Source organism: Chiloscyllium plagiosum, chromosome 18 (genome assembly GCF_004010195.1).
Source record: "Chiloscyllium plagiosum isolate BGI_BamShark_2017 chromosome 18, ASM401019v2, whole genome shotgun sequence".
Classification (NCBI taxonomy): domain Eukaryota; kingdom Metazoa; phylum Chordata; class Chondrichthyes; order Orectolobiformes; family Hemiscylliidae; genus Chiloscyllium; species Chiloscyllium plagiosum.
Window position 1 is genome coordinate 15731860 of NC_057727.1, and position 26167 is coordinate 15758026.

The 26167-nt window shown below is 40.5% G+C and overlaps 1 protein-coding gene across 3 annotated transcripts in view; it reads right to left on the minus strand.

Moving 5' to 3' along the window:
- Positions 1–26167, minus strand: part of LOC122558872 (copine-9-like) — a 404993-nt gene that overhangs the window by 337428 nt on the left and 41398 nt on the right. For all 3 annotated transcript variants that reach the window (XM_043707758.1, XM_043707757.1, XM_043707755.1), the window contains exons 2-3: positions 23407–23447; positions 11849–11895 (exon numbers count right to left, since the gene is read on the minus strand). In XM_043707758.1, the coding sequence (XP_043563693.1) occupies positions 11849–11895; positions 23407–23447 (88 nt within the window). The remainder of the gene's footprint in view (positions 1–11848; positions 11896–23406; positions 23448–26167) is intronic.

Sequence of the window (26167 nt, forward strand, 5' to 3'; positions counted from 1 at the left end):
AAAAACTGGACGGCCTTCACCTGAACCAGAGGGGTACCAAAATACTGGGGTGAGATTTGTTAATGCCCTTCTGGTGTGTTTAAACTAATGCAGCAGGGGGATGGGAATTGGAATTGAAGTTCGAGTATACGGGAGAATGAGAGTAGTGAAGTCAGAACTAAGATTTCAGAATCGCTAGAAGGAACTGGCAAGCAAGAAGTTGGTTTGAAGTGTGTCTACTTTAACGCCAGGAGCATTCAGAATAAAGCGGGTGAACTTACAGCATGGGTTGGTACCTGGGGTTTCGATGTTGTGGCCATTTCAGAGACATGGGTAGAGCAAGGATGAGTACAATTATTGCAGGTTCCAGGATTTAGATTTTTCAGTAAGAACAGAGAAACTGGTAAAAGAAGTGATGGTGTGGCATTGTTAGTCAAGGACAGTATTACAGTTGCAGAAAGGACGTTTGAGGACTTGTCTACTGAGGTAGTATGGGCTGAGATTAGAAACAGGAAAGGAAATGTTACCCTGTTGGGAGTTTTCTACAGGCCTCCAAATAGTACCAGAGATGTAGAGGATAGGATAGCAGAGATGATTGTTGAGAGGAGCAAGAATGACAAGGTAGCTGATATGGGGGACTTTACATTTCCAACTATTGACTGCAAATACTATAGTTCAAGTACTTTAGATGGGTCAGTTTTTGTCCAGTGTGTGCAGGAGGATTTCCTGGCACGTACGTAGACAGGCCAATAAGGGGCAGGGCCAGGCATTAGATTTGGTACTGGGTAATGAACCTGGCCAGGTGTTAGATTTGGAGGTAGGTGACCACAATTTGGTTATGTTTACTTTAGTGATGGGCATGGATAAGCATAACAACAGGACCAGAGTTATAGTTGGGGGAAAGGCAATTACAATGCAATTAGGCAGGTTTTAGGATGCATAGGATGGGGAAGAAAACTGCACGGGATGGGCACAATTGAAATGTGGATCTTATTCAAGGAACAGCTACTGTGGGTCCTTGATAAATATGCACCCGTCAGACAGGGAAGAAGTTATTGAGGCGCAGGAGCAATGGTTTACTAAGGAAATTGCATCTCTTGTCAAGAGGAAAAAGAAGGTTAGGATGAGATGTGATGGCTCAGTTAGGGCACTTGAGATTTACAAGTGAGCCAGGCAAGACCTAAAGAGAGAGCTAAGAAGAACAAGGAGGGGACATGAGAAGTCAGTGGCAGATAGGATCAAGGAAAACCCTAAGGCTTTCTATAGGTTTATCAGGAATAAAAGAATGACTAGAGTAAGATTAGGGCCAATCAAGCATAGAAATGGGAAGTTGTGCGTGGAGTCAAAGGAGATAGGGGAAGTACTAAATTAACACTTTTCACCAGTATTCACACTAGAAAAAGACAATGTGGTTGGGGACAATACTGAGGTACGGGCTACTAGACTAGATGGGATTGAGGTGCACAAGGAGAAGGTGTTAGCAATTCTGGGAAGTGTAATAAAAGATAAGCCCCCTGGGCCAGATGGGATTTATCCTAGGATTCTCTGGGAAGCCAGGGAGGAGATTGCCGAGCCTTTGGCTTTGATCATTATGTCATCATTGTCTCCAGGAATAGTGCATAAAGACTGGAGGATAGCAAATGTTGTTACCAAAAGAGAAAATACTGGAAAATCTCAGCAGGTCTGGCAGCATCTGTAAGGAGAGAAAAGAGCTAAAGTTTCGAGTCTAACTGACCCTTTGTCTCCTTACAGATGCTGCCAGACCTGCTGAGAGTTTCCAGCATTTTCTCTTTTGGTTTCAGATTCCAGCATCTGCAGTAATTTGCTTTTATCCTTTTTTGTTGTAAATGTTGTTCCCTTGTTCAAGAAAAGGAGTAGAGACTACCATGGAAATTATAGACCTGTGAGCATTATTTCAGTAGTGGGTAAAGTGTTGGAAAGGGTTATAAGAGATAGGATTTATAATCATCTAGAGAGGAATAAGTTGATTAGGAATAGTCAACACAGTTTTATGAAGGGTAGGTCGTGCCTCACAAACGTTATTGAGTTCTTTGAGAAGATAACCAAACAGGTGGATGAGGGTAAAGTGGTTGATGTGGTATTTCTGGATTTCAGCAAGGCATTTGATAAGGTTCCCCACAGTAGGTTATTGTACAAAATAATGGAGGCATGGGATTGAGGGTGATTTAGTGGTTTGGATCAGAAATTGGCTAACTGAAAGAAGACAGAGGGTGGTGGTTGATGGGAAATATTCATATTGGAGTTTAGTTACTAGTGGTGTAACACAAGGATCTGTTTTGGATCGGGTGTTGTTTGTCATTTTTGTAAATGACCTGGATGAGGTCATAGAAGGATGGGTTAGTAAATTTGCGAATGACACTAAGGTCAGTAGAGTTGTGGATAATGACGAAGGATGTTGTAGGTTACAAAGGGACATAGTTAAGCTGCAGAGCTGGGCTGAGAGGTGGCAAATGGAGTTTAATGCGGTAAAGTGTGAGGAGATTCACTTTGGAAGGAGTAACAGGAATGCGGAGTACTGGGCTAATGTAAGATTCTTGGTGGTGTCGATGAGCAGAGAGATCTTGATGTCCAGGTACATAGATCCTTGAAAGTAGCCACCAGGTTGATAGGGTTTTTAAGAAGGCATACAGTGTGTTAGCTTTTGTTAGTAGAGGGATCAAGTTTTGGAAGCATGAGATCATGCTGCAGCTGTACAAAAGTCTGGTGTGGCCACATGTGGAGCATTGTGCACAGTTCTGATCACTGCATTATAGGAAGGATGTGGAAACTTTGGAAGGGGTTCAGAGGAGATTTACCGGGATGTTGCCTGTTATGGAGGGAAGGTCTAACAAGTAAAGGCTGAGGGACTTGAGGTTGTTTTTGTTAAAGAGAAGAAGGTTGAGAGGTGACTTAATTGAGACATTTAAGATAATCATAGGATTAAATAGGTTGGACATGAGAGACTTTTTTCTTCATATGATGATGGCTAGCATGAGGAGACATAGTTTTAAATTGAGGGGTGATAGATATAGGACAGATGTCAAAGGTAGTCTCTTTAATCAGAGAGTAGTAGGGGCATGGAACACATTGCCTGCAACAGTAGTAGACTCGCCAACTTTAAGGGCATTTAAATGGTCATTAGATAGGTATATGGATGAAATTGGAATAGTATAGGTTAGATGGGCTTTAGATTGGTTCCACATCGAGGACTGAAGGGCCTGTACTGCCTGTAATATTCTATGTTCTATCTTCTATGTTCTAACCTCCAAAGGTCAAAATGTCCATGCTATGGTGAAGTACCCACAAAGCCTTGTACTACTTCAACTGGGATCATGTCAATGGTAAGAGGTACAGGAACCACAAAGGCTAATATTCCATCAAAATGCAATTGGTATTGACTATCCACAATATAAAATGTTAGTGAACACTAACTACCCTGGTAGTTGCCAAGATGTCTACTCTGTCTTTCAAATCAATGAAAGGGTTCAGAAAAGATTTACAAGGATGTTGCCAGGGTTGGAGGGTTTGAGCTATAGGGAGAGACTGAATAGGCTGGGACTATTTTCCCTGGAGGGTTGGAGGCTGAGGGGTGACCTTATAAAAGTTTATAAAATTATGAGGGGCATAGGTAGGATGAATAGCCAGAGTAGTGGAGACCAAAATTAGAGGGCATAGGTTTAAGGGGAGAGGAGAAAAATATAAAAGGGACCTAAGGGGCAATTATTTCATGCCATGGGTGGTGCGTGTGTGGAATGAGTTGCCAGAGGAAGTGGTGGAGATTCATACAATTACAACATTTAAAAGGCATCTGGATGATTATATGAATAGGGAGGGTTTAGAGGCACATGGGCCAAATGCTGGCAATTGGAACTATATTAGTTTAGTTTATCTGTTTGGCATGGATGAGTTAGACCAAAAGGTCTGTTTCTGTGCTGTACATCTCTATGATTCTATGACTCTATCTCAAGGTACAACCATACATCAAATGTTTTTAATTGGCTATAAAGTACATTGGGACAACTTGAAGTTTTGAAAATGCTGTACAAATTCTAGTCTTTCTTCGCTATTGTTGAAAAGACGATCAGCTTTAGTGAATTACCTGGGATCTTGGGAAGCTATCATTTCCCTTTGCTTTCTCCATGGTAACACCTCGGCCAATGAGACATAACTTGCCAACTAATCTGCACCTTTTTCTCACATTTAAATGTTGTGATAGTTTGTAATCTGTCACTCTGGTATTTGTTTTGTTGAGCACAAGACAAAAAGCTTTGGTAATATGACTCTTTTCAGTGATATTTAAGTTATATCTTTGTTGCACAGCCCATTGGACTTACAACCCCTTGAAGATAATGGATAGATACTTGGGTTGGTTCTAAAGGAGGTGAGCAATCCACTCAGATATATTATTAGTCAAGAAGCAAGGATCAAATTTATCCCCAATAATTAGTGCAAGAGGCAAAAAATAAAATTTCACTCCTGGGCAAAGAGAAATTAGATCCCTTCCAATTGCCAGAATCACATTGGCACTGCAATGATATAAGTACAAGTTGTAGAAAAGGTCACTATTTAAATGCAACTTTCCCCAGAGAAATCAGATTGAACTGTTTGCTAAAGATTTAAATATTTAAAAGTGTACACATGAATTAATCAAAAAAGGCCAGCCTTAGCGTGTGTTGAATATATTATTTTTTTATTGCTCTTTACTGACAATGTGAACCTATACCCCGCTGGATCAACAGCATTGAAACAATTACCAAGCTTTGGCTCCTCATCAAAAAGCTACATTCAGGAAGATAATTTAGAACAAGTTAAACTCAATGGCGACATTCAATGCAGATGTGAACTATTAGTGCCACATCTTGCAAAAAAACCTCTTACAATAAAACAAGGCACCAAACACTCGGGAGTTTCCTGATCACTTAACCTCACCAGTTAAGTACTGTTTAACGAGGCATGAAATTGCAGTCCAGAGTATTCCATTGTTAATATATTTTGCAAAATGTCAAGCTGACATATTCGTCAACAGGCTTTATGAAGGAATCAAATTTGTGACTTGTGTTTTTATAAAACAAAACATATTCTGAATATCTTGAAAAATATAAAAGCAATAAATGATTATCAGCAATGTTTTCCTACAAACAACTGGCGTGCTCATATCGCTTATTAATTTAAGAGATGTTAATGCCTCTTAAATTAGCACCAAGAGGAGTTTTGTCTGAGTGCTTTAAGCATACACACAGTAACATCACTGACAGTAATTTCTACTCCATATATGCTACTTTTTAAACAGTGTCTTACTACATATCCAGGTTGCATCAGCACAAGGGGGAAATTTTGGTCAAATTCAACAGAATAGGACATTCTTAAAAGGAATGCTTTTCTATACTAACATTTTTCTCACTGTGATATACCTCTCACCGTGTTACTTTGAGGGATGCATTATGTATCACAATTACAATGATTGTGTATACAATAATCACTCTGTTACATTGAGGGTTATATGGTGACTACTCTGTGACAGTGAATGATATATTGTAATTACTGTGTTAGAATGATGGATGGTCAGTAATCATTCTGTTATAATGATGGTTACACAGTAGTCACCGTATCACAGCGAAAGGTATACATTAATCACTGTTACAATGATTGTGAGTACAATAATCACTGTGTTATAATCATGGTGGTTAGTTATTACTCTGTTACAATTACTCTGATACAATAATCACTATCATAATGAAGGGTGCACAGTAATCACTACTACAATGATGTGCGCACCTTTATCATTGTGAGGGTTACACAGTAAAGACCCTGTCACAATGAAGTGTTACAATGATGAGTAGTCAGTTATCATTCTCCTACAATGATGGGTATACGGTAGTCACCACGTCACAGTGAAGGGCATACAGTAATTGTTGCTACAATGATGTGTGTACAGTAATCGCTGTGTTATAATGAAGGTTAAACAGTAATTACTCTGTCACAGTAGAGTGCACAGTAATCACAGTGTTACAATGATGGTTAGTCAGTAATCATTCTGTTACAATGATGGGTATACAATAAAAACAGTATCACAGTGATGGGTATACAGTAATTACTGTGTTCCAGTGAAGGGCATACAGTAATCATTTTGTCACAGTGAAGAAGGCATCTGGATGGGTACATGAACAGGAAGGATTTACAGGGATGTGGGCCAAATGCTAGCAAATGGAACTAGATAATTTAGGATATCTGGTCGGCATGGACGAGTTGAACTGAAGGGTCTGTTTCCATGCTGTACAACTCCATGACTCTTTAAAAGCATGCAGTAGTCACTGTGTCACAGTGAAGGGTGTACAATGTTATAATTAAGTGTGCCACTAATCACAGTGTTGCAATACAGAGGAAGCCATCCAAAACTTCAGAGCAATCCCTTCAAAATGGGAAATTTTAGATCAGATGGCAAGCAAAAATAATAAAGGTTGAAACTTCAAGCCTAAACCATATCTATCTCCCTCAATTCTAGTTTTAGCAGGGCTGAGATTGGGGGCAAGAAATCACCTTACTCCCAGGAGATGGATGATTATTTCAATATTATGAGACTAGATGCTCCTATTTAAGGTGAAAGTGAGGACTGCAGATGCTGGAGATCTAAGTTGAAAGTGTGGTGCTGGAAAGGCACAGCCAGTCAGGCAGCATCTAAGGAGCAGGAGAAGTGACAGTACGGGCATAAGCCCTTCCCACTCATTCCTGATGAGGGGCTTATGCCCGAAAAGTCAACTCTCCCGCTCCTCAGATGTGTCTGACCAGTATCCTACTTTCACCTCCTATTTTAAGCACTGATTTAAATTTAATCCTTACTAGCTGAGTTTCCTGAGCCCAGTCAAGCTCACAGCTAAAGAGTTTCAAGGACTGTTGGATTCATGGGATAGATGCTATTATGTTTAATGTATATTGTAGATATCAAATTTCTATCAGAGCAGTGCAGAGATGGCTCTAGTTCTAAACCCAAACTGGCTTATTTACAATACTTTAAAACATCCGAGATCTCAGTGAATTTTCTGTAAGCACATACATCATCTCAGTCCAGATATTTTCTCTGAAAACTTTTTTTAATTAGCAATTTAGCTCCAGCCACAAGTTTAATCAATCCAGCACAGTGAACAAGAATCAGTTACTGGAATAAAATAATCAAATGTAAATCATGCAAACCATTGAACATTACAGATGCATTTCCACCTACATGCTGGATCATCCATCAAGTCCCACCACTTTAGACCTTCCTCCAAAACTCTACCAATTTCTTCCTGAGACCCTTCCAATCTGTCCCTCTGCAAGAATCTTCCCGTTTCACTGGGATTCTTCCAATTTTCTCCCCATACTGACGCTTCTTCCCTTCTCCATGCCTACACCCCGGCTTCAAAAGAATCATCCACCTGACACCGCCCATTTTCAATCTGGCTGACTGAGTCCAGAAAACAGAGAATAAAATGCTACTGAGGTTTACGAGGTGCACTAGGACCTGGGGAAAACCTGTTCTGGGTATCCTAACCTCAAAGTATCACTACTCTGCAATCTCCCCACCATCACAGCCCTGACGTAATGTCTAGCTCATCATGCTCGTGAGGGGCATATATAGTTCCATGAGTTACAAATTGAACAGTTTCTCTTTTCAATATAACTGCAATATCTACAAAATGCAGATAGACTTGTGTTACATTATTCTTTGCAAATGAAAACAAATTGCAAGTTTAACAACAGAGTTCAATGCATTATAAAGGATGACATGCAGACAACCACCTGAGAAAGGAGCAGTGGTCCAAAAGTTAATGCTTCCATCTAAACCTGTTGGACTATGATTTGAAGATGCTGGTGTTGGACTGGGGTGTACAAAGTTAAAAATTACACAACACCAGGTTATAGTCCAACAGGTTTAATTGGAAGCACAATAGCTTTCGGAGCAACACTCCTTCATCAGGTGGTTGTCTAACCTGGTGTTGTGTGATTTTTAACTTTGTACACCGCAGTCCACCACCGGCACCTCCAAACCTTGTATGGCTTTGGAAGAGATCAACTTGTACTATTCTACCTGCTCTTAACACTAAAAAATAAGTTTAGAAAGTCTATTGGATTGCTTAAGTCCTTCTAAACTACTTGATAGCAAAGTGAAAGCGAACTCAAAGCACCATTGAACAGAGAATTTGATGAATACTTAAATGAAAAATGTTTGCAGGGCCATGAGGAAAGAGTTGGGGAATGGAACTAATTGGAACGTTTAACAAGGGAACCATCAAAGACACAATGGAGCCAAATGACCTAATTTCTGTGACAAAATATGGCTTCACATCAGTCAGGAGCTGGTGGGTAGATTTGAAATATGAGATGAAAGGAATGCTAAAATCAACTTGCATTTACATGGCATCCTTAGCATAGGAAAACATCCCCAGGGACTTCATTGGCAGAGCAATTGGTTGGGGAAGAGAATGAAATTGGGAAAGCAACTTGTAGCACAAACTGAAGACATTGTTTTATTCTTCAATGTTTTGTTTGAAGAAATTATAATTCATCCACAATTGGGAACTGGACAAGCCTTCTGACCAATCAGCAACACAAAGGATTTATGATGCAGTTATGAGGTAGACATTAAACAGTCCCCAGACTTGCCCTTAGATAAATGCAAAAAAAAATTCTGTGAAACGATTCTGAAGTAACAGCGGAGGATTTCTACCTGGGTCTTCTGCAATATCAATCTATCAGTTACCATCAATCAAACAAGCTATCTGATTCATTTTTTGCACTGCCTCTTGTTGTTCTTGCATGTGCAAATTGGCTGCACTGCTTCCCTATCTTACCACACTGTTTAAAAATATCATTCTTAGGATATAGGCAAGTCAGCTGGGACAACATATAGTGCCCACTGAAGTAACTCCATAGAGGCTGGTATCCTTTCACCAAGTCATCCTTTATTTACACATGGAGAGTCCTTGACACTGATCCAACTCCCTCAGAGTGAACAGACCGTCTAACACTCCTATTTATATCTGTCAGCCAGGGTTCCCTGATTGAACCAGATTTTCAGCGCTAAACAGGGAAACACATACTCTGTGATGTCCACCAGGCTGACTTCATTACAATCACTAGGCCCATTTTTAATTGTTCTTGAGAAGGTGGAGGTGAGCTGACTTCTTGAACTGCTACAATCTATTTGCTGTAGGTAGACCCACAATGCTGTTAGGGAATAACAGTTATTTAACTGGCTTGAAACAGTCTGAGGTACTTGAGGCTGCGGAAGATGCTAAATAAATATGCATTGTTTCCTTCTTCTCTCGTGACACTAATGTGTTAATTCATATGCAAATGTATGTTGCATCAAGGTAAAAAGGGGAGTCTGGAGTCGAGGGTGTGGTGCTGGGAAAGCACAGTAGGTCAGGCAGCACCCGAGGAGCAGGAGAATCGATGTTTCGGGCACAAACCCTTCATCAGCTTATGCCCGAAACATCAGTTCTCTTACTCCTTAAATGCTGCTTGACCTGCTGTGCCTTCCTAGCAACACACTCTCGACTCTAATCTCCAGCAACTGCAGTCCTCATTTTCTCCAAAAAAGGGAGTCTGTATGTCCCTTGGCTACTTTGGAGCATGAAACCACCAAAAGCAGTTTTACTTTTCTGTAAAGCAATGTGGAAACTATACCACAAACAATTGACAAACTTTCCACATAGCTGTTACCAAACAATTATTAATATTTTCACTGGTGTGTTCTCTTGGAAGTTCCTAAATTCTTAATTGGATTTCTAATAATCAGGTGCACTCAGTGAGCTCACAGGCAATTCGACTAATTAACAACCTACTAATAAATTAATCTGAACTTTCAATTTCTTCTTTAATTATCACAGGTACGTTCCCACACCCATTGGTGTGGATTAGCCATACTTCACAGCAGTAATAATCTTTATGAAACTTTATTTCCTTTATAGGACAGCCCTAACGTGTCTTTATTGCATGCCTATTGCAAGTCTTGCTACAACTTTGCAATGCATTGCTGAGACTGCGTTGGAGTACAGTGTACAATTGTGCTCCCCTTGCTTTGAGAGAGGTATAATTGCGTTGGAAGCTTCACAGAATGCTTAATAAACTGCTTCCTGGAATGAAGAAATTGTCACTTGAGGACAAGTTGGCACTATATTCATTGGATTCAGAAGAATAAGATGTGACCATATTGAGACAAGGGAGATTTTGAAGGGTCTTGACAAGGTGGATACTAAGAAGATCTTTTTGCCTCACAGAGGAATCTAGGATTGGGAGCACAGTTGAAAATAAGGGGCATCACATTTGAGGCAGAAATGAGGAGGAATTTCTTCTTTCAGTGTGTTGTTAATCTTTGGAATTCTCTTCCTCAGAGAGCAGTGGGGGATGAGTCACTCAATGTATTCAAGTTTGGCAGACTTGTGATCTATAATGGTGCCAAGAGTTATAGTGAGGGTAGGAAGCAGATAAGTAACATTAAGGCCACAATCAGATCTGCCCATATATATGGCTGGTAATACTATAGCAATTCTGTTGTGCAGATTCTTCCTATACAGTTGAATAGATACATTGAGGTGGGGGAAAAAATATCAGACCCTGACATGTCCAATTTCTTTGCAAAAGGAAATTGAAAAATTTCACATTTTCAGACAGAATATTCTGCTCGCAATCCTCCTGGAGTAGTGGTGGCTGTGTAATTGACAGCTAGAAACCTATAAGTACTCAAGGCATATGATATTCAAGAGCCTAAATAGCTGTTTTAGGAATCCCATTTCAATTTCAGCAAATAACACAGATTTAATTCAAAATTTTTCAGGTTGACAGCAGCTTAGCTATTAATTCACAAAGGGATCACTGGAGATGTCCAAAGGACAAGAAAGTTTTTTTTTCCTTTTTTATGCAGCTCAATGTGTGTGAATTCTGCCCATTCTGAACAACAGCAATTTTGTGGTCCACTACTGATCTGCCCTTAAATTCTATGTCCCATTTTATTTCCCCACTCCCTTTGGATTAATAAAGCATCCAAATCAGCAAATTTCAGGAGAGTATTGATCACTGGGCTGCACCAGAGTGGGGTCAGCAGGTAAGTGCTATTCTGTAAATGAGGGATGATCCAGTAGGCTTTGAACCTCCACCTTTAGGAACTCATTGCAGATGTGTACCCTTCCCAGCCCATTTCCACAAGACACTAATTTCCTGGTCTAAATTTCATGCCATGTAACAGTAGATACTGAACTCTTCTTTAGATTTGCCTTTTTTTCTTTCCTCACTGGAAGTGAATCATCAATCCATCCAGTGAGAGAAGTGATCACCTTCCCCCTCATATTCTCTATTCCTGAATTGGAAATTCACCATGCAAGAAACTATGGGAATAACAGCAGGACGATCATGTGCAAATTGTGTTCTTCCACTTCAGTTTGTCTGACATTTGCAATGGACAATCAGTACTATGTCACATTGCTGCACCCCTGTTGAATGCCAGTTCTCTTTTTTAACCAATAATATTTTGAAGAATGGAACGCTGCAGTGCCAGGTAGCAGGCCAAAGCATGCCATTGATGTGACACTGTGCAAAATCCCACACCATCTGCCTTCGCCTAGAGATAAACCAGTTAAACCTAAATACAATCAGTTCTGCTATTACACGATAGTTAAGTTCTTGTGCAATCCTGTGTTATCACATAATAGCAGCACTATTTAAACTAATGGGGCTGGAATTGTGTTATAACCAATACATACTTTAAAACATCGCGCTTTAGAAACAATGTCCCCCGTTTGACAATCGTGTTACAGAGAATTTGCATTAATGAGTCTATAAAGAAAATTACAGCAGAAACACCTATGCAAGACAAAACAAAACCATTACTCACCTCCCGCCATTCTTTACTGCCAATTCCTTGAATAAAAAGCACAACAACTGCAAAAAAAAAGAAGATTGTAAGATTATTGTGATAAATTAAAAGTTAGAGAATTATTTTACAATTCTGGCAAGTTTCCCACAGCAGGAGGAGAAGGGTTCTCATTATTCACACAGGAAGTGGCTCTGATGCTTTTTGACTTTGTGATCTCAGCAGGTCGAATGTAATGCATTGAACCAACACAGAACATATCATCCCCTGAGATTTAATGGCTATGTAAATGTCCAGGGATGGATATTTTCTGAGAAGGAATAGCTTGATTGATGTTTAGATCCACTGTTCACTGAGTTAAGTGACCAGGTCAGTCCACCACAGTTGCTAAACACCTGCCACTGGAAGGAACATGGGGCTGTCAATGGGGCTCTTAGTTGAAATGAAACATACCAAGTCCTCAAAGGTTTCAAGAGTTGAAGAGAGGCTAGTTGGGCTGGGAATGTTTTCCTTAGAGCAGAGAAGGCTGAGGTGGGACCTGATTGAGGTGTACAGAATTATGAGGGGCATAGACAGGAAGAAATATTGCACTTAGTAAAGGGGTCAATAACCAAAGGACTTACAAGGAAGATTTTATTTTAGCCCAGAGGATGGTGGGTAAATGGAACTCACTATCTGAAAAGGTAGTAGGGGCAGGAACTAGCAGAGTATTTAAGAAGTCACAAGGTGATCACTTGAAGCATAATGCCATACAAGATTCCAAGCCATGAACTGTAAAATGGGACAACAGCAGTAAATGCTTGATTACCAATGTGGTCACAATGGGCCGAAGGGCCTCCTTCCACTTTGCAAAATTCCATAAGTCAAAAGGAAGAGTATATTGTTTATGCATTACAGTTAGGTTATGGCGCATCCTGTTTCCAAATGAGAATCAGTCAGAACTGCACAGATTCGGAGGTTTCCTCTTGAAGGATTAACTGCTTTAATGCATTTTACAGTCTCGTCTCCTCCATCTTTCACAAGTTTCAGTTCATCAAGTTTTCAAAGTCCTGCACATCCACACTTCCACCTTTTCTGAGGCTCCACCCATTCACACGGCCCATGCATTCATCTTAAGGACCTCTCCATTGTTTTTACAACTTTCTACAGTTTCCTGCCATGTTTTCTAAGCAATCTTCTCCAAATGCAAGCAGTCGCTGTGGCCCTGACTCCAGACTACTGATTGGGCCTGCTGCCAAGTACTCATTGTAATGTTATACACTGATAGCTGCTGATATTTCTCCCAATTAAGGAAACTAAACAAAGTTAAGAAGACAAATTCATCTATCAATTGACAATGGAGAAGTATGATGTAGCTCTATTGCCACTCAACGTATGATGAATATCAATGCTGTGGAGCAGGTGTGACCCAACTCAGATGAGGTGCTTTTCCAAAGGCTTGGGAAAAGAGCATTGATGGGTTAATGGATTAACTTTGGAGTCAGTAGTTCTTTTCCACACTGTTTAACTATTGCATCAAGAAAGAGCAGCAGCCCAGTAATCAGATGCCTCAAAAAAGGGGGCGTTTTCCAACTTCCAACAACAGCAGCAGACATACAGTAGGTGAAAGCGAGGATTGCAGATGCTGGACATCAGAGTCAAGATTAGAGTGGTGCTGGAAAAGCACAGTAGGCCAGGAAGCATCCGAGGAGCAGGAAAATCAACATTTTGGGCAAAAGCCCTTCATCAAAGCTCTTCACCACTCTAAGCAGAAATACAGTGCCCAAGCAAACATTTGGATAAAGATGCTAAGAGCCCTTGACTTTATGTGCATCTACTGTACAGCCAAATCAGAAATTACTCATATTCTACAGAGAAGGTGCACAAGCAAACAGAATAATTAGGAGCAGGATTAGGTCACTCAACTCTTGGATATACTGCTCTGTCATTCAATAAGATCATGGCTGGTCTGGTTACTCTACATTCCCACCCTCTGCCAGTAACCTTTCACCATGTTGCTGACCAAGAATCAGCACTTCTTCATTAAAAATATTCAAAACCTCTACCTCCATCTCCTTTTGAGGAAGAAATTTCCAAAGACTCACAAATCTCTCTGTGAAAAATAACATTCTTCTCAACTTTGTCTTAAATTGTCGACCCCTCTTTTGTTATTTATTATTTTTTGTGGGATTTGGGCATTGCTGACTGGCCAACATTTATTACCCAAGCCTAGTTGCCCTTCAGAAGGTGGTGGTGAGCTGTCTTCTTGAACCACTGCGATCTACCTGCTGTGAATAAACCCAGAATGCCATTAAGGGGAGAATTCAAGGATTTTGACCCAGTGACAGTGAAGGAACGGTGATATATTTCCAGGTCAACATGGTGAGTGGCTTAGAGGGAAATTAAAGGTAGTGCTACTCCCTTTATATCCCTTTATATATCTGCTGCCCTTGTCCTTCGTAGGTTTGGAAGGGGCTGTATGAGGATCTTTGGTGAATTTCTGCATTGCATCGTGTAGATAGCACACACTGCTGCTACTGAGCATCGGTGGTGGAGGGAGTGAGTGCTTGTGGATGTCGTGCCAATCAAGCAGGCTGCTTTGTTCTGGATGGTGTCAAGCTTCTTGAGTGTTGTTGGGGCTGCACTGATCCAGGCAAGAGGGGAGTATTCCATTACATTCATGACTTGTACCTTGTAGATGGTGGACAGGCTTTGGGGAATCAGGAGAAAGTGAGGACTGCAGATGCTGGAGAGTCAGAGTCGAAAAGTATGGCGCTGGAAAAGCACAGCAAGTCAGGCAGCATCTGAGGAGCAGGAGAGTCAACGTTTCACCCTTCATTATGAATTCCTGATCTGATGTACTTTTCCAGCTCCATTATTTGACGCTGGAGAGTCAGGAGGTCAGTTACTCACCACAGTATTCCTAGCCTCTAAGCTGCGCTTGTAGCCACTATGTTTATGTGGTGAGTCTAGTTGAATTTCTGGTCAATGATAGCCCGAAGATGTTGACAGTTGAGGATTTAGTGAAAATAACACCATTGAATGTCAAGGGGTGGTGTTTAGATTGTATCTTATTGGTGATAGTCATAGCATGGTTTTTCTTTGGTGCGAATGTTACTTGCCACTTGTCAGCACAAGCCTAGATATTGTCCACACCTTAGTTTAAACAGCAACTCTTGGTTCTAGATTCTCTCACAAGAGGAAACATCCTTTCCATGTCCAAACTGTTAACACTTCTCAGAATCTTATACGTTTCAATCAAGTCATCTCTTACTTTTTTAAAAAATCTCCAGCGGATACAATCCCAGCCTATCCTAACTTTCCACATAAGACAACCATCTATTCCATGGTATTAATCTAATCTACTTTCTATCTTCAAGCCTTCAAACTTAACTGAAGCCCCTTATATGAGAAGATTTGAGGTTCTTGATAATGGGATCTGCTCTCTACTTTTGGGTTTTGCTTCTAAACTTCTACAAGGGATAAAGGATGGTTTTCAGCTCTACAAATTGTCCAACTGTTCTTCTCTCTCTTTGGGCTATATCTCTAACTATCGTTTATTCTTTTCCCCTTCCTCCCTACTCTATCTTCTGCATTAAAAAAAAAACATTTTTTTCTAAGCCACCACCAGTTCTGAAGAAAGTCACTGGACTCGAAACATTAACTCTGATTTCTCTCCACAGATGCTGCCAGACCTGCTGAGCTTTTCCAGAAATTTCTGGTTTTGTTTCTGATTTCCAACATCTGCAGTTCTTTAGGTTTTTATTTGGTTTCTAAAAAATCTGCTCTGTTTTTGAAGCCTCCAGTCTCTTCAGAATGGACAATGCTTGCAAAGCACTTCTTGAAGTACCAGGGTATTTTGCTCTGATTACAATTGTGGAGTTTCAATCATCATTTTCAACTTGCTGTGTTTTGGATTGCAACTAACACCTACTGGTTTTATTCTTAGAATAACAAGAATGAAAATGCAGTACTTCGAGGAAGTGACCACGTTGATAGATGAAGGAAGGGCTGTTGATGTCATATACATGGACTTTAGTAAGGTGTTTGATAAGGTTCCCCATTGTAGACTAATGGATAAAGTGAAGTTACATGGTGTGCAGGGTGTTCGAGCTAGGTGGATAAAGAACTGGTTGACCAACAGGAGACAGAGAGTAGTAGTTGAAGGGAGTTTCTCAAAATGGAGAAAGGTGACCAGTGGTGTTTCACAGGGGTCAGTATTGGGCCACTATTGTTTGTAATATACATAAATGATCTGAAAGAGGGCATTGTTGGTATGATCAGCAAGTTTACAGATGACACAAAGATTGGTGGAGTAGCAGAAAGCATAAGGGACTGTCAGAGAATACAAGAGGATATAGATAGACTGGAGAGTTGGGTGGAAAAGTGGCAGATTGCTTTCAATCCAGACAAATGTGAGGTGATGCATTTGGGCAAGTCTAATTCTAAAGCGAATTATACAATGAATGGAAGAGCCTTGGCAAAAGTTGATGGGCAGAGAGATCTGGGAGTGCAGGCACAGGTGGATAGAGTGGTCAAGAAGGCATATAGTATGCTTGCCTTCATTGGACAGGGTTTTGAGCATAAGAGCTGGCAAGTCATGTTAAAATTGTCCAAGACATTGGTTCGATCGCATTTAGAATACTGTGTACAGTTCTGGTCGCCACATTACCAAAAGGATGTGGACGCTTTGGAGAGGGTGCAGAGAATGTTGCCTAGTATGTAAGGTTCTAGCTATGAAGAGAGGTTGAGTAGGTTAGGTTTATTTTCACTAGAAAAAAGGAGATTGAGCGGAGACCTGATTGAGGTTTATGAAATCAGGAAAGGTATAGACAGGGTGGATAGAGACAAGCTTTTTCCCAGGGTGAAGAATTTAATAATGAGAGGTCATGCTTTCAAGGTGAGAGGTGGAAGTTTAAGGGGGATACACACAGCAAGTATTTCACACAGAGGGTGGTGGGCATTTGGAACACGTTGCCAGCAGAGGTGGTAGAGGCAGGCACGACAGATTCATTTAAGATGCGTCTGGACAGATGCATGAGTAGGTGGGGAGCAGAGGGATACAACTGCTTAGGAATGGACCGACAGGTTTAAACAGTACATTTGGATCGGCTCAGGGTTAGAGGGCTGAAGGGCCTGTTCCTGGGCTGTAAATTTTCTTTGTTCTTTGTTCTCTTTGTTCACTGTCATGCCAGTTTTATCTGTGCTGGTGATTCAAATTCTTAATTGTTACTTCAGTTGGACAAAATAAATCACTCAGAAATTTTGCAATGGTAAGAAGCCTTGCATTGATATGAACAAAGTAAATTTATGGAAAGGAAATGTTCAAATCTGCAAGTATTGTAATTGGAGGAGAAAGTGAGGTCTGCAGATGCTGGAGATCAAAGTTGAAACTTTATTGCTGGAACAGCACAGCAGGTCAGGCAGCATCCAGGGAACAGGAGATTCGACGTTTCGGGCACAGGCCCTTCTTCAGGATTCCTGAAGAAGGGCCTGTGCCCGAAACGTCGAATCTCCTGTTCCCTGGATGCTGCCTGACCTGCTGTGCTGTTCCAGCAATAAAGTTTCAACCAAGTATTGTAATTAACCAAGCTTGGAAGTACAACTGACTGTTAGTGTTACTGCAAGTGATAGTGCTATGGTCCATCAAAATCACAGGTACCTGTACTGAAAATGCCATTGACACCACATTGAGCTCGCTGCTAATTCTGACTTTGTGTAAACTGATGTCCCTGGTAATTGCTACACAGTTGTGCTAGGTCCAGTAGATGTGATTGTTGCCAAATTGGCAGATGTTGTATAGGTGCAGGTGGCAGCGGTTCAATGCACCCGGAGGCTTTGTTCCTCCAAGTGGTACATATAGATTTGAAAGGTGCCAACGAGGAGGACTTGGTGAGTTCTTGCAATGCATGTTGTAGATGATACCCACTGCAGGTACGGTGTGCCAATAATGGGGAGTGCAATGAACATTTAAGGTGGGAGATAGAATACAAACTGAGCCGGCTGCTTTGTCCTGAATGATATCAAGCTTCATGTATATTTTTGAGCAGCACTCATCCAGGCAACTGTGAAGTATTTCATCGGACAAATGTTCCATTGTCCTGTCATACGTTTTTTCATGCAATGCCACTGAAACCTTGTTGTACTGTGATTGGGACTCTTCCAAGTAGCCATCCAACATTACAGAGAGTCAAGCAAACAGATATTTTAATTAGATCTTCTGAGTCAGTTTCATTTTGGAAGAGAAGACTCTGGTAGGACTATATTTCTGTCATTGTGACATTTAGCAAACTGCATTTGCATACAGTCTTAAAGATCCTGGTGAATGAACATTGAGCTTATTTTGTACATGCTGACCCTGCCTGATATTCCTTTAAATGCTTCCTCCTCTTTCAAACATCTCAGCTATTTGGAGACTCACTGGTACAAAATGCAAGCCAAAATGCAAACCGAAGGAAATGATTGAAGATACTCAAAATTGAGCTGAAATATTCAGCATTTAAGTGACTTAACAGAGTAATTATAAATCAATTATTACCGCATCCTTGTCGGCGATATAGCAGGGCTGAGCCCCATCTCATATCTTTCTCTTTCCTTTCCTCATTTTTATCTTTGCTCTTTTTTTTGTTTTCTTTAAAGCCTGGAGAGTGGCTGGTGAAGGCAGCAATGTCCGGATGAGCCACATATGACTCCACCCCAGCTCAGCGTCTCCTAGAGAGCAAGGAGCAGGCTCTGGACTGACTGCCCCGGCCTCGACTCGCAGGCTGAGGTGAGGGTCCAGGTCCACAGCTAAGGCTGACCAGATATTCTAAATTGATGCCTGCATCACATAAAGAGCAATGGCATCACATTGGCTTGCCTCACTTCTGAGTTGGTTTGAAGAATGAAAATGGTGGAACTAACTGAGAACAGAGAAGTCCTCTGCTTCTACTGTGATTAAAACTATATTTTCTGTCTGAAGTACTTTAGACCTCTGATGTCACAACCATTTAATTGCCTTTTGCTCAAGATAGCAGGCTCTTGGGTTTTTTTATTATAAAGAGAGAAAGAGAGATATGAAGTGTTCACTGTATAACCGTGAGTTTTGTTTGTATTCGCAACTTCATCCTTTTTTCATTGTAACAAAAGTAACTTTTAGAAATTTCTTGTATCATGAAAGAATTTAGATCAAAAAGAAATTAATTTTTTTCTAGCGAGCCAATAGCATATCTGCAGACTTCTACGGCTGCTTGTACTCACAGAAACCTGATCCTGCAGATTGTTCGAATTTTTTATTTTCCAGTTGGTCTTCAACTAATCTTTCAAATATTTACCACCAAGATCCTAGACCTTGATTTAAACACGGCCACTGCTGCTAACGATGATGTGGGATTAGCCTTCAATAGGGTATTTTACCATATCTAACAATACCTGTTCTCCATCATGGATAAGAAACTAGATGTGCATATGTTGTATTGAAGATTCCTACGGACATTTCTTACAAGTATGTACTAAAATAATACAAGCACATCCGTGTCTGAGCTAAAACGAAGCCATTAGGTAACAACAGAGAACCATGCATCTTGTAACTATGACCCAAGTCAAGAAGGAGTCTGGGACATTTTAACCATCAGATCACATGATATGATACAGTGATTATGTCATGAATGTGTCTCTTAATGGTACACTGACAATGAAACATAATGCAACACAGACTGTCACATCACTTGTATCTAAACATCAAAAAATGGTGTTCATGTTCCACATGTCTATGCCAATGTTCAAAGCTGTCTTTTCACATGCTGTTAGTCCCTACCCCCCTTACCTCCTGGAAACATCCACATTGCGTAAACTGGGTAAAATTGTAGCATTTAATTTATTTTTGTGTTAATACAATGTGGGTGTTATTGGTCAGGTCAGCATCTGTTGTCCCTCCTTAACTGCCCTCAAGTAGGCGTAAATGAGCAAGGGGGCGGTGTGTGAATGACAGGATTCCAGCAAAGGATCCACTATTAAGGACCCAATTAAAGCTAACACCTATTTGAGCGAGATGCCCTACACAGAACTATAACCAAAGTGAGTCAAAATGTGTTTTTAAATGCATTATTGCGCCTTTAGTTAATGTACTTCTTAGGAGCATCAATGATAATGAAAAGACATCAAGTTATGACATCCATGCGATGTTCAAAATATCTAGAGGAAACAATTTATAACTGAATAAGAAATTAATCACATAAGAAGGATGTTTTGGAAAGATTCACAATTAGAAGTCTTTGACCTTTAGAATCTCTGGCAAAACACGATTAGTGAATGCTTGAATTGAAAATGCTAGCTATCAATCATTTAGCTTCAGGATTCACTTTAACCATCAATTCTCTGTTTCGAAAGCTTTAGCAGACAGCTTCTTTTCATTCTCTGCACTCCAATTTTATTTTAATGAGATGTTAAACCATGGTGTCTAAAAATCTTCTGGCTCCTTCAGCACAAACAACCTCCTTAATTAATAAAGGCAACATCACAGTCTAATTTTGTATTCTGTACACGAACAAGCATTCCTTTCATTAGCACAATGGGAGGTGCTTCAATTCAAAGTAGCACATTTAGCTGTGGAACTGTTCAGATAGCGTTGTGATAATCGAAAGACTGGCAGTTTTATGAAGAACTTTAAAGTTTGTTTGCAGGAGGTCAGTGTGGCTAAATTTACTGCACTAAGACTGTGGCGAGCTTATCCTGAAATCATCGCTGGATTTGTCCTTGTGCTGCCACAAGGAAGAATTCCAGAATTTTATTCCAATGCAACACTGATATTTATTCAAGAAAGCATGGTGTGTGGCTTAGAGGGGACCTTGCAACTGGTGGTGTTCCCATGACATTACTGTTCTTCTCCTTCCCCATGGTTGTGTCTATTGACCCATTTTAATGATAAGATAAGTGCTAATTACTGCCAATCAATTCTCTGGGCACTGAAAATTAACCATTACAAGTGTGGAAAGGAGATGGCCACATAGTAGTAAAGTGACCAGACTAATAATCCAGGAACCAAACTGGTGGAATTTAAATTCACTTAATAAAATCTGGAAGTGAAAGCTAAGGTGTCCATTCTAAACTCCTGACTGGTTCATTAATGTTTCGGGGCTGATGTGGCAGTGTAGTGTTTCTACCTCAAGGTAAGGAAGTTGGAGTTCAAGCCCAACCTGTTCTGGAAGGTGTGTTCTCACATAGTTATACAGCACAGAAACAGACCCTTCGGTCCACTAGTCCATGCCAAACATAATCCCAAACTAAACTAGTCCCACCTGCCTGTTTCTGGCCCATACCCCTTTAGACCTTTACAATTCATGTACTTATCCAAGTGTGGTTTAAATGTTGTAATTATGCCCACATATACCACTTCCTTAGGAAGTGCATTCCACACACGAACTGCTCTCTGGTGTAAAAAACAATTGCCCTTCATGTCTTTTTTAAATCTCTCCCCTCTTAGCTTAAAAATGTGCCCCCAAGTAATGAAATCTCCCATCTTAGGGGAAGGACACCTACAATTAACGTATCTATACCCCTTGTGACTTTGTGTACTTCTATAAGATCACCTTTCAACCTCCTACACTGTAGTGGAAAAAAATCCCAGCTTATCCAGCTTTTACCCCTAACTCAAACCTTCCATACCTGGCAACATCCTGATAAATCTCTTCTGAACCCTCTCCAGCTTAATAATATCATTCCTATAACTGGGAGACCAGAACTGGACAGGTTATCCAGAAGAGGCTTCACTAATGTCCTGTACAATCTCACCATGACTTCATGTCTGAACAGATTGTTTAAAAGTAATTACAAATGTGGAGTCTCATTCCTTAAGGGGCACTCTCATGTGTCCATTAGTACATCCCACCAGACTGAATATTTATTTTTTTAACCTTTTTTTCAATCACCCTGTTCATGGATGTCATTATGCCCCCCTGGAGCAGGTGGACTTGAATCTATGCCTCCTTATGTAGGCGTAAGGACACAACCACTGCATCACAAGAGGGTCCTTCACTAGCCAGTGTAGATAAATCAGAAAAGATGAGCCATTAAGTAGGAATTAATTGTTCAGTTGAAGTTTGAATTAACCCATTGAACAACAGGCTACCTGTGCCAATGATAAAATTATAGTGGGGGCATCGTAAGTGATGGAGTGACCACCCATTGGATTTTCCATGCCCCTCCCCACCGTCCCATTCAAACATGCCGCTGGGTGAGTTTAAGATACAATCAAGTAATTTGAGCTCATTCATCACCTTATTCTTTTGTCAATGCCGCATTAACTGATTTCTAACAGAGCCCTCCCACCAACACTCTGTAATATAGAACAATTGAAAATTTCATGTGATTCATTTGAAGCCCAATATTAACTAAGATACGGGATTGTAGCACAAGCGAAGGAGTTGTGAACAGGAACTCCATAGTTCAGGTTTCTCTAAGCTCTCAGCACTTAATCTCAGGGTATGCTTTGATTTATTTTCAAAGTTTCCCAACCTGATTAACAAACAGCTAATCTGTTGTATGTGAAAAGCTGTGGATATATAGGTTTTATTAGTGGCAGGGAAGAGACATTCCAAGGGATGAGGCTAGAAACCATGGAAGACTTTGGTGATTGCATTGGAAGTTCGGTGGGGATGGAGATGTTGATGGCAATTACGGGAGTTGAGCAATGATTGCTGGGAGTGCGAGGGAGTGATCAGTAATGACGATCAAGATTGTGGAGTGTGTTGGGAGCTTGGTGGTCATGATTGAAGCCATTGACACTCATATAGGGAGTGTAGGGAGTCAGTGAATTTAGGACAGATTAGTGGTCAGGAATGGATGAGTAATCACATAGGTGTCATTGATCCTAGGGAGGGTCAGTGATCTTGAGGAGGGCGTTTGATAATCAGGAGAGGTCAGGGAGAGTTCAGAATTTAGTGATAAAGCAAGGGATGTTTTATAGGGTTGGCTTTTCAGCACTTGAGAAAGCAGTTCTGTTTCTCTTGACCCACAAGCTGTGTTACAAAGGCAATTACATTTTGCATTAAGAATTTTTCACACTGTGTGACTGGCTGGGATTTCTGAAGCCCGGATAACATTAACTTTAAGCCAAATAGTTAATTAATCTTGAGGCACACAGGGTCTGACAAATATTTCAATATCAACCAGCTTCCCAAGGAACAGATTAGTCCACGGCCTTCCAGTTCTGCCTCTGTTAAAACCATGCCCACGAGAGATTGGCGATCACTTTAGGTTTCATGTTTGTAAAATTCTAATTTCCCACCCAGGCCAATCACAACATATCTCACCATTAATTTGAAGGGAACAGAGGTTAAAATTACCCCAGTGTCTGGGAAGCTACACGCATAATGTTTAAACCCCGCTAATGAATTTATTTTGTCAGAGGTCACATGACACCAGGTTATAGTCCAACAGGTTTATTTGAAATCACAAGCTTTTGAAGAGCTGCTCCTTCTTCAGATGAATGAGCAGCGCTCCGAAAGCTTGTGATTGCCAATAAACCTGTTAGACTATAACCTGGTGTCATGTGACCTCTGACCTTGTCCACCCCAGTCCAACACTGGCACCCCCACATCAAATTTATTTTATTAAACTCTTACCAGGATCTGACTTTGAGAAGGTGTCCACATCAAGAAGGTTCCTATGAAAATAGAAAGAAATAATTAAAAACCATTGAAATATATTATCAGTCCCACAGTCCCAAATGAATGGGCATTCAAATATATTGTTGTGCTATTGGTGCAGTGTAAGTATTTCTAAAACTAAGCTTGAAATAAGGATAGGGCATTCAACTCAAATTCTTTTTGTTGAAGAGATCACATTCATTTCATCTCCCAAATACTCACTGACCCACAATTAAATTTAAACAGAAATTCTGAAAAATGACTGTTTCTCTCACGCTCACTTGTATTCCTAATGGGATAATTCACTCTCAGCATTTGCAGTTCTGCTTTGATGTTTCAATCTCATCACCAGCCCAGCCAGATTTCACTGATGCTGTGGAGATGAGGCTGAAAGAAGAGAGAAAAAACTGCAAGTTGCAGTCCATTGTTTTTTTATAGGGATGTTGAAGCCAATTAGTGAATCCCAAAAGAAACTTATAGTGGAATCTACAATATTTAATGGGACGGAAGGGTGACAGGTGAGCTCCCTGCCATTTTCTCACTTGGACCCCTATGGAAACTGTGGTGGGAAGGCCTGTAGGTAGTCTTCCTACTCCACCATCAACTGAGGCACACAGCTGGGTAATTAATGCCTAGTTAAGAGCTTTACCCAATGCAATTGTTATTAACCCAGCTTTGGGCAGAGGACTCACTTTACAGGGAGAACATTTTTACTCATGAGTTCGGCAGGTGACTGTGGGGTCAACATTGATATGGTGGAAGTCCCATTTTGTGGACTAAAGAGGCCAATGATAAAGTTTTAATTGTGTGGAATCTCCAAAAACCAGGAAGAGCAGGCATCTATCTTCCCTTGCTCCAGCCTCACCAGCACTAGAGTCTTTAACCAAACCCTTTCCTAGGACTATCCACGCCAGGAACAATTCCTTTGGGTTCACTGCTCAAAGGAATTGAATTCACTGACTATACTTAATATAGCTCAGGTGACAGGCTAAGTCCCCATGACACAGCCTCCCCTCCATAACACTACATCCCCACTCAGCCCTAACTTGCTCCGAGTTAAAGTTGTTGCAAGTATCACAGAAAAATAATGTAACAATGTTAGAACTTATATTATAATAAATCTTTTTTGTAAGTGCTGAACAAAGAGACCTTGGAGTGCAGGTTCATAGTTCCTTGAAAATAGAGTTGCAGGTAGATAGGATAGTGAAGAAGGCATTTTATGCTTTCCTTTATTGGTTGGAGTATTGAGTACAGGAGTTGGGAGGTTATGTCACGGCTGTACAGGACATTGGTTAGGCCGCTTTTGGAATATTGCATGCAATTCTGGTCTCCTTCCTATCGAAAGGATGTTATGAAACTTGAAAGGGTTCAGAAAAGATTTACAAGGATGTTGTTAGGTTGGAGGATTTGAGCTATAGGGAGAGATTGAATAGGTTAGAGCTGTTTTCCCTGGAGCGTCGGAGGCTGAGGGGTGACTTTATAGAGGTTTATAAAATCATGATGGGCATGGATAGGATAAATAGACAAAGTCTTTTCTCTGGTGTAGGAGAGTCCAGAACTAGAGGGCATAGGTTTAGGGTGAGAGGGAAAAGATATAAAAGAGACTTAAGGGGCAACTTTTTCACGCAGATGGTGGTACATGTATGAAATGAGTTGCCAGAGGAAGTGGTGGAGGCTGATACAATTGCAACATTTAAGAGGCATTTGGATGGGTATACGACTAGGAAGGGTTTGAAGGGATATGGGCCAGGTGCTGGCAGGTGGGACTAGATGGGGTTGGGATATCTGGTCGGCATGGACGAGTTGGACCGAAGGGTCTGTTTCCATGCTGTACATCTCTGTGACTCTATGACTCCATAACTCTCTTGCACTACCTCCATTTTATATCCTCTATCACACAGCATTCACCATTGCAATACCTATCGCAACCCTATATGTTCACCAGATACCTAGTGCAGTCTTAATTTTGAAAATTCAGAAAAGCCATACAGAAATGGCAGTCAGCATTGGGAGTGAATGTCACATTTGCCTCTACAATTTTTATTTTAGCCCATCAAGCAGGTGATGCTCATATCTGGCCTGGCAACTTGTGATCTTTAATTTCCTGGCAGAAACTACTCTTCTTTCCCAAGTCCTTCTGCATTCATTATTTAAAATTCCTGCTTAGAATTCTTTCTTTCTTTGCCTTCCCCAGGTGACTAAGTTTTAATGATCTCTGAATGATACATTCTACAGTAATTGCAGTCATAACTAGAATAATCCAGTAACTTTAGGGATACTTTATACTTTCTTATAAGCCTGAGCTCCACTCTTTATATAATTGTCATTGCATTTTTATTGTAATAATTTAATCTCAAAAGCTCCTTGAATATTTTCTTCATTCTACACAGTAGGGACACAAGCATTGTGATTGGAAGACCGTTATAGCATTAGATCCTCTTGAACATAATGTTTTCTGCAGGAGAGTGGAATCAGATTTCTTGCAGCTTTTGGAAAATGGCCATGGAAGGTGGGGGGAGCATCTCTCAATGAGCAGGTAATAGATATATTAAAGTTCAAGGCAAAGAGAGACAAAAGATTTATTTCAAGTCCAAGAGCAGTCAGAAACACAGATCTACCTGCTCACAACTCAACTCAGGAGAATTATTGTCCTTTCTTTGCACATATATCATTTAAAGATAAGGATATCTGGTTATTTGGATGCTTAACTATCAGACAAATGGATTCAACAAAGTCT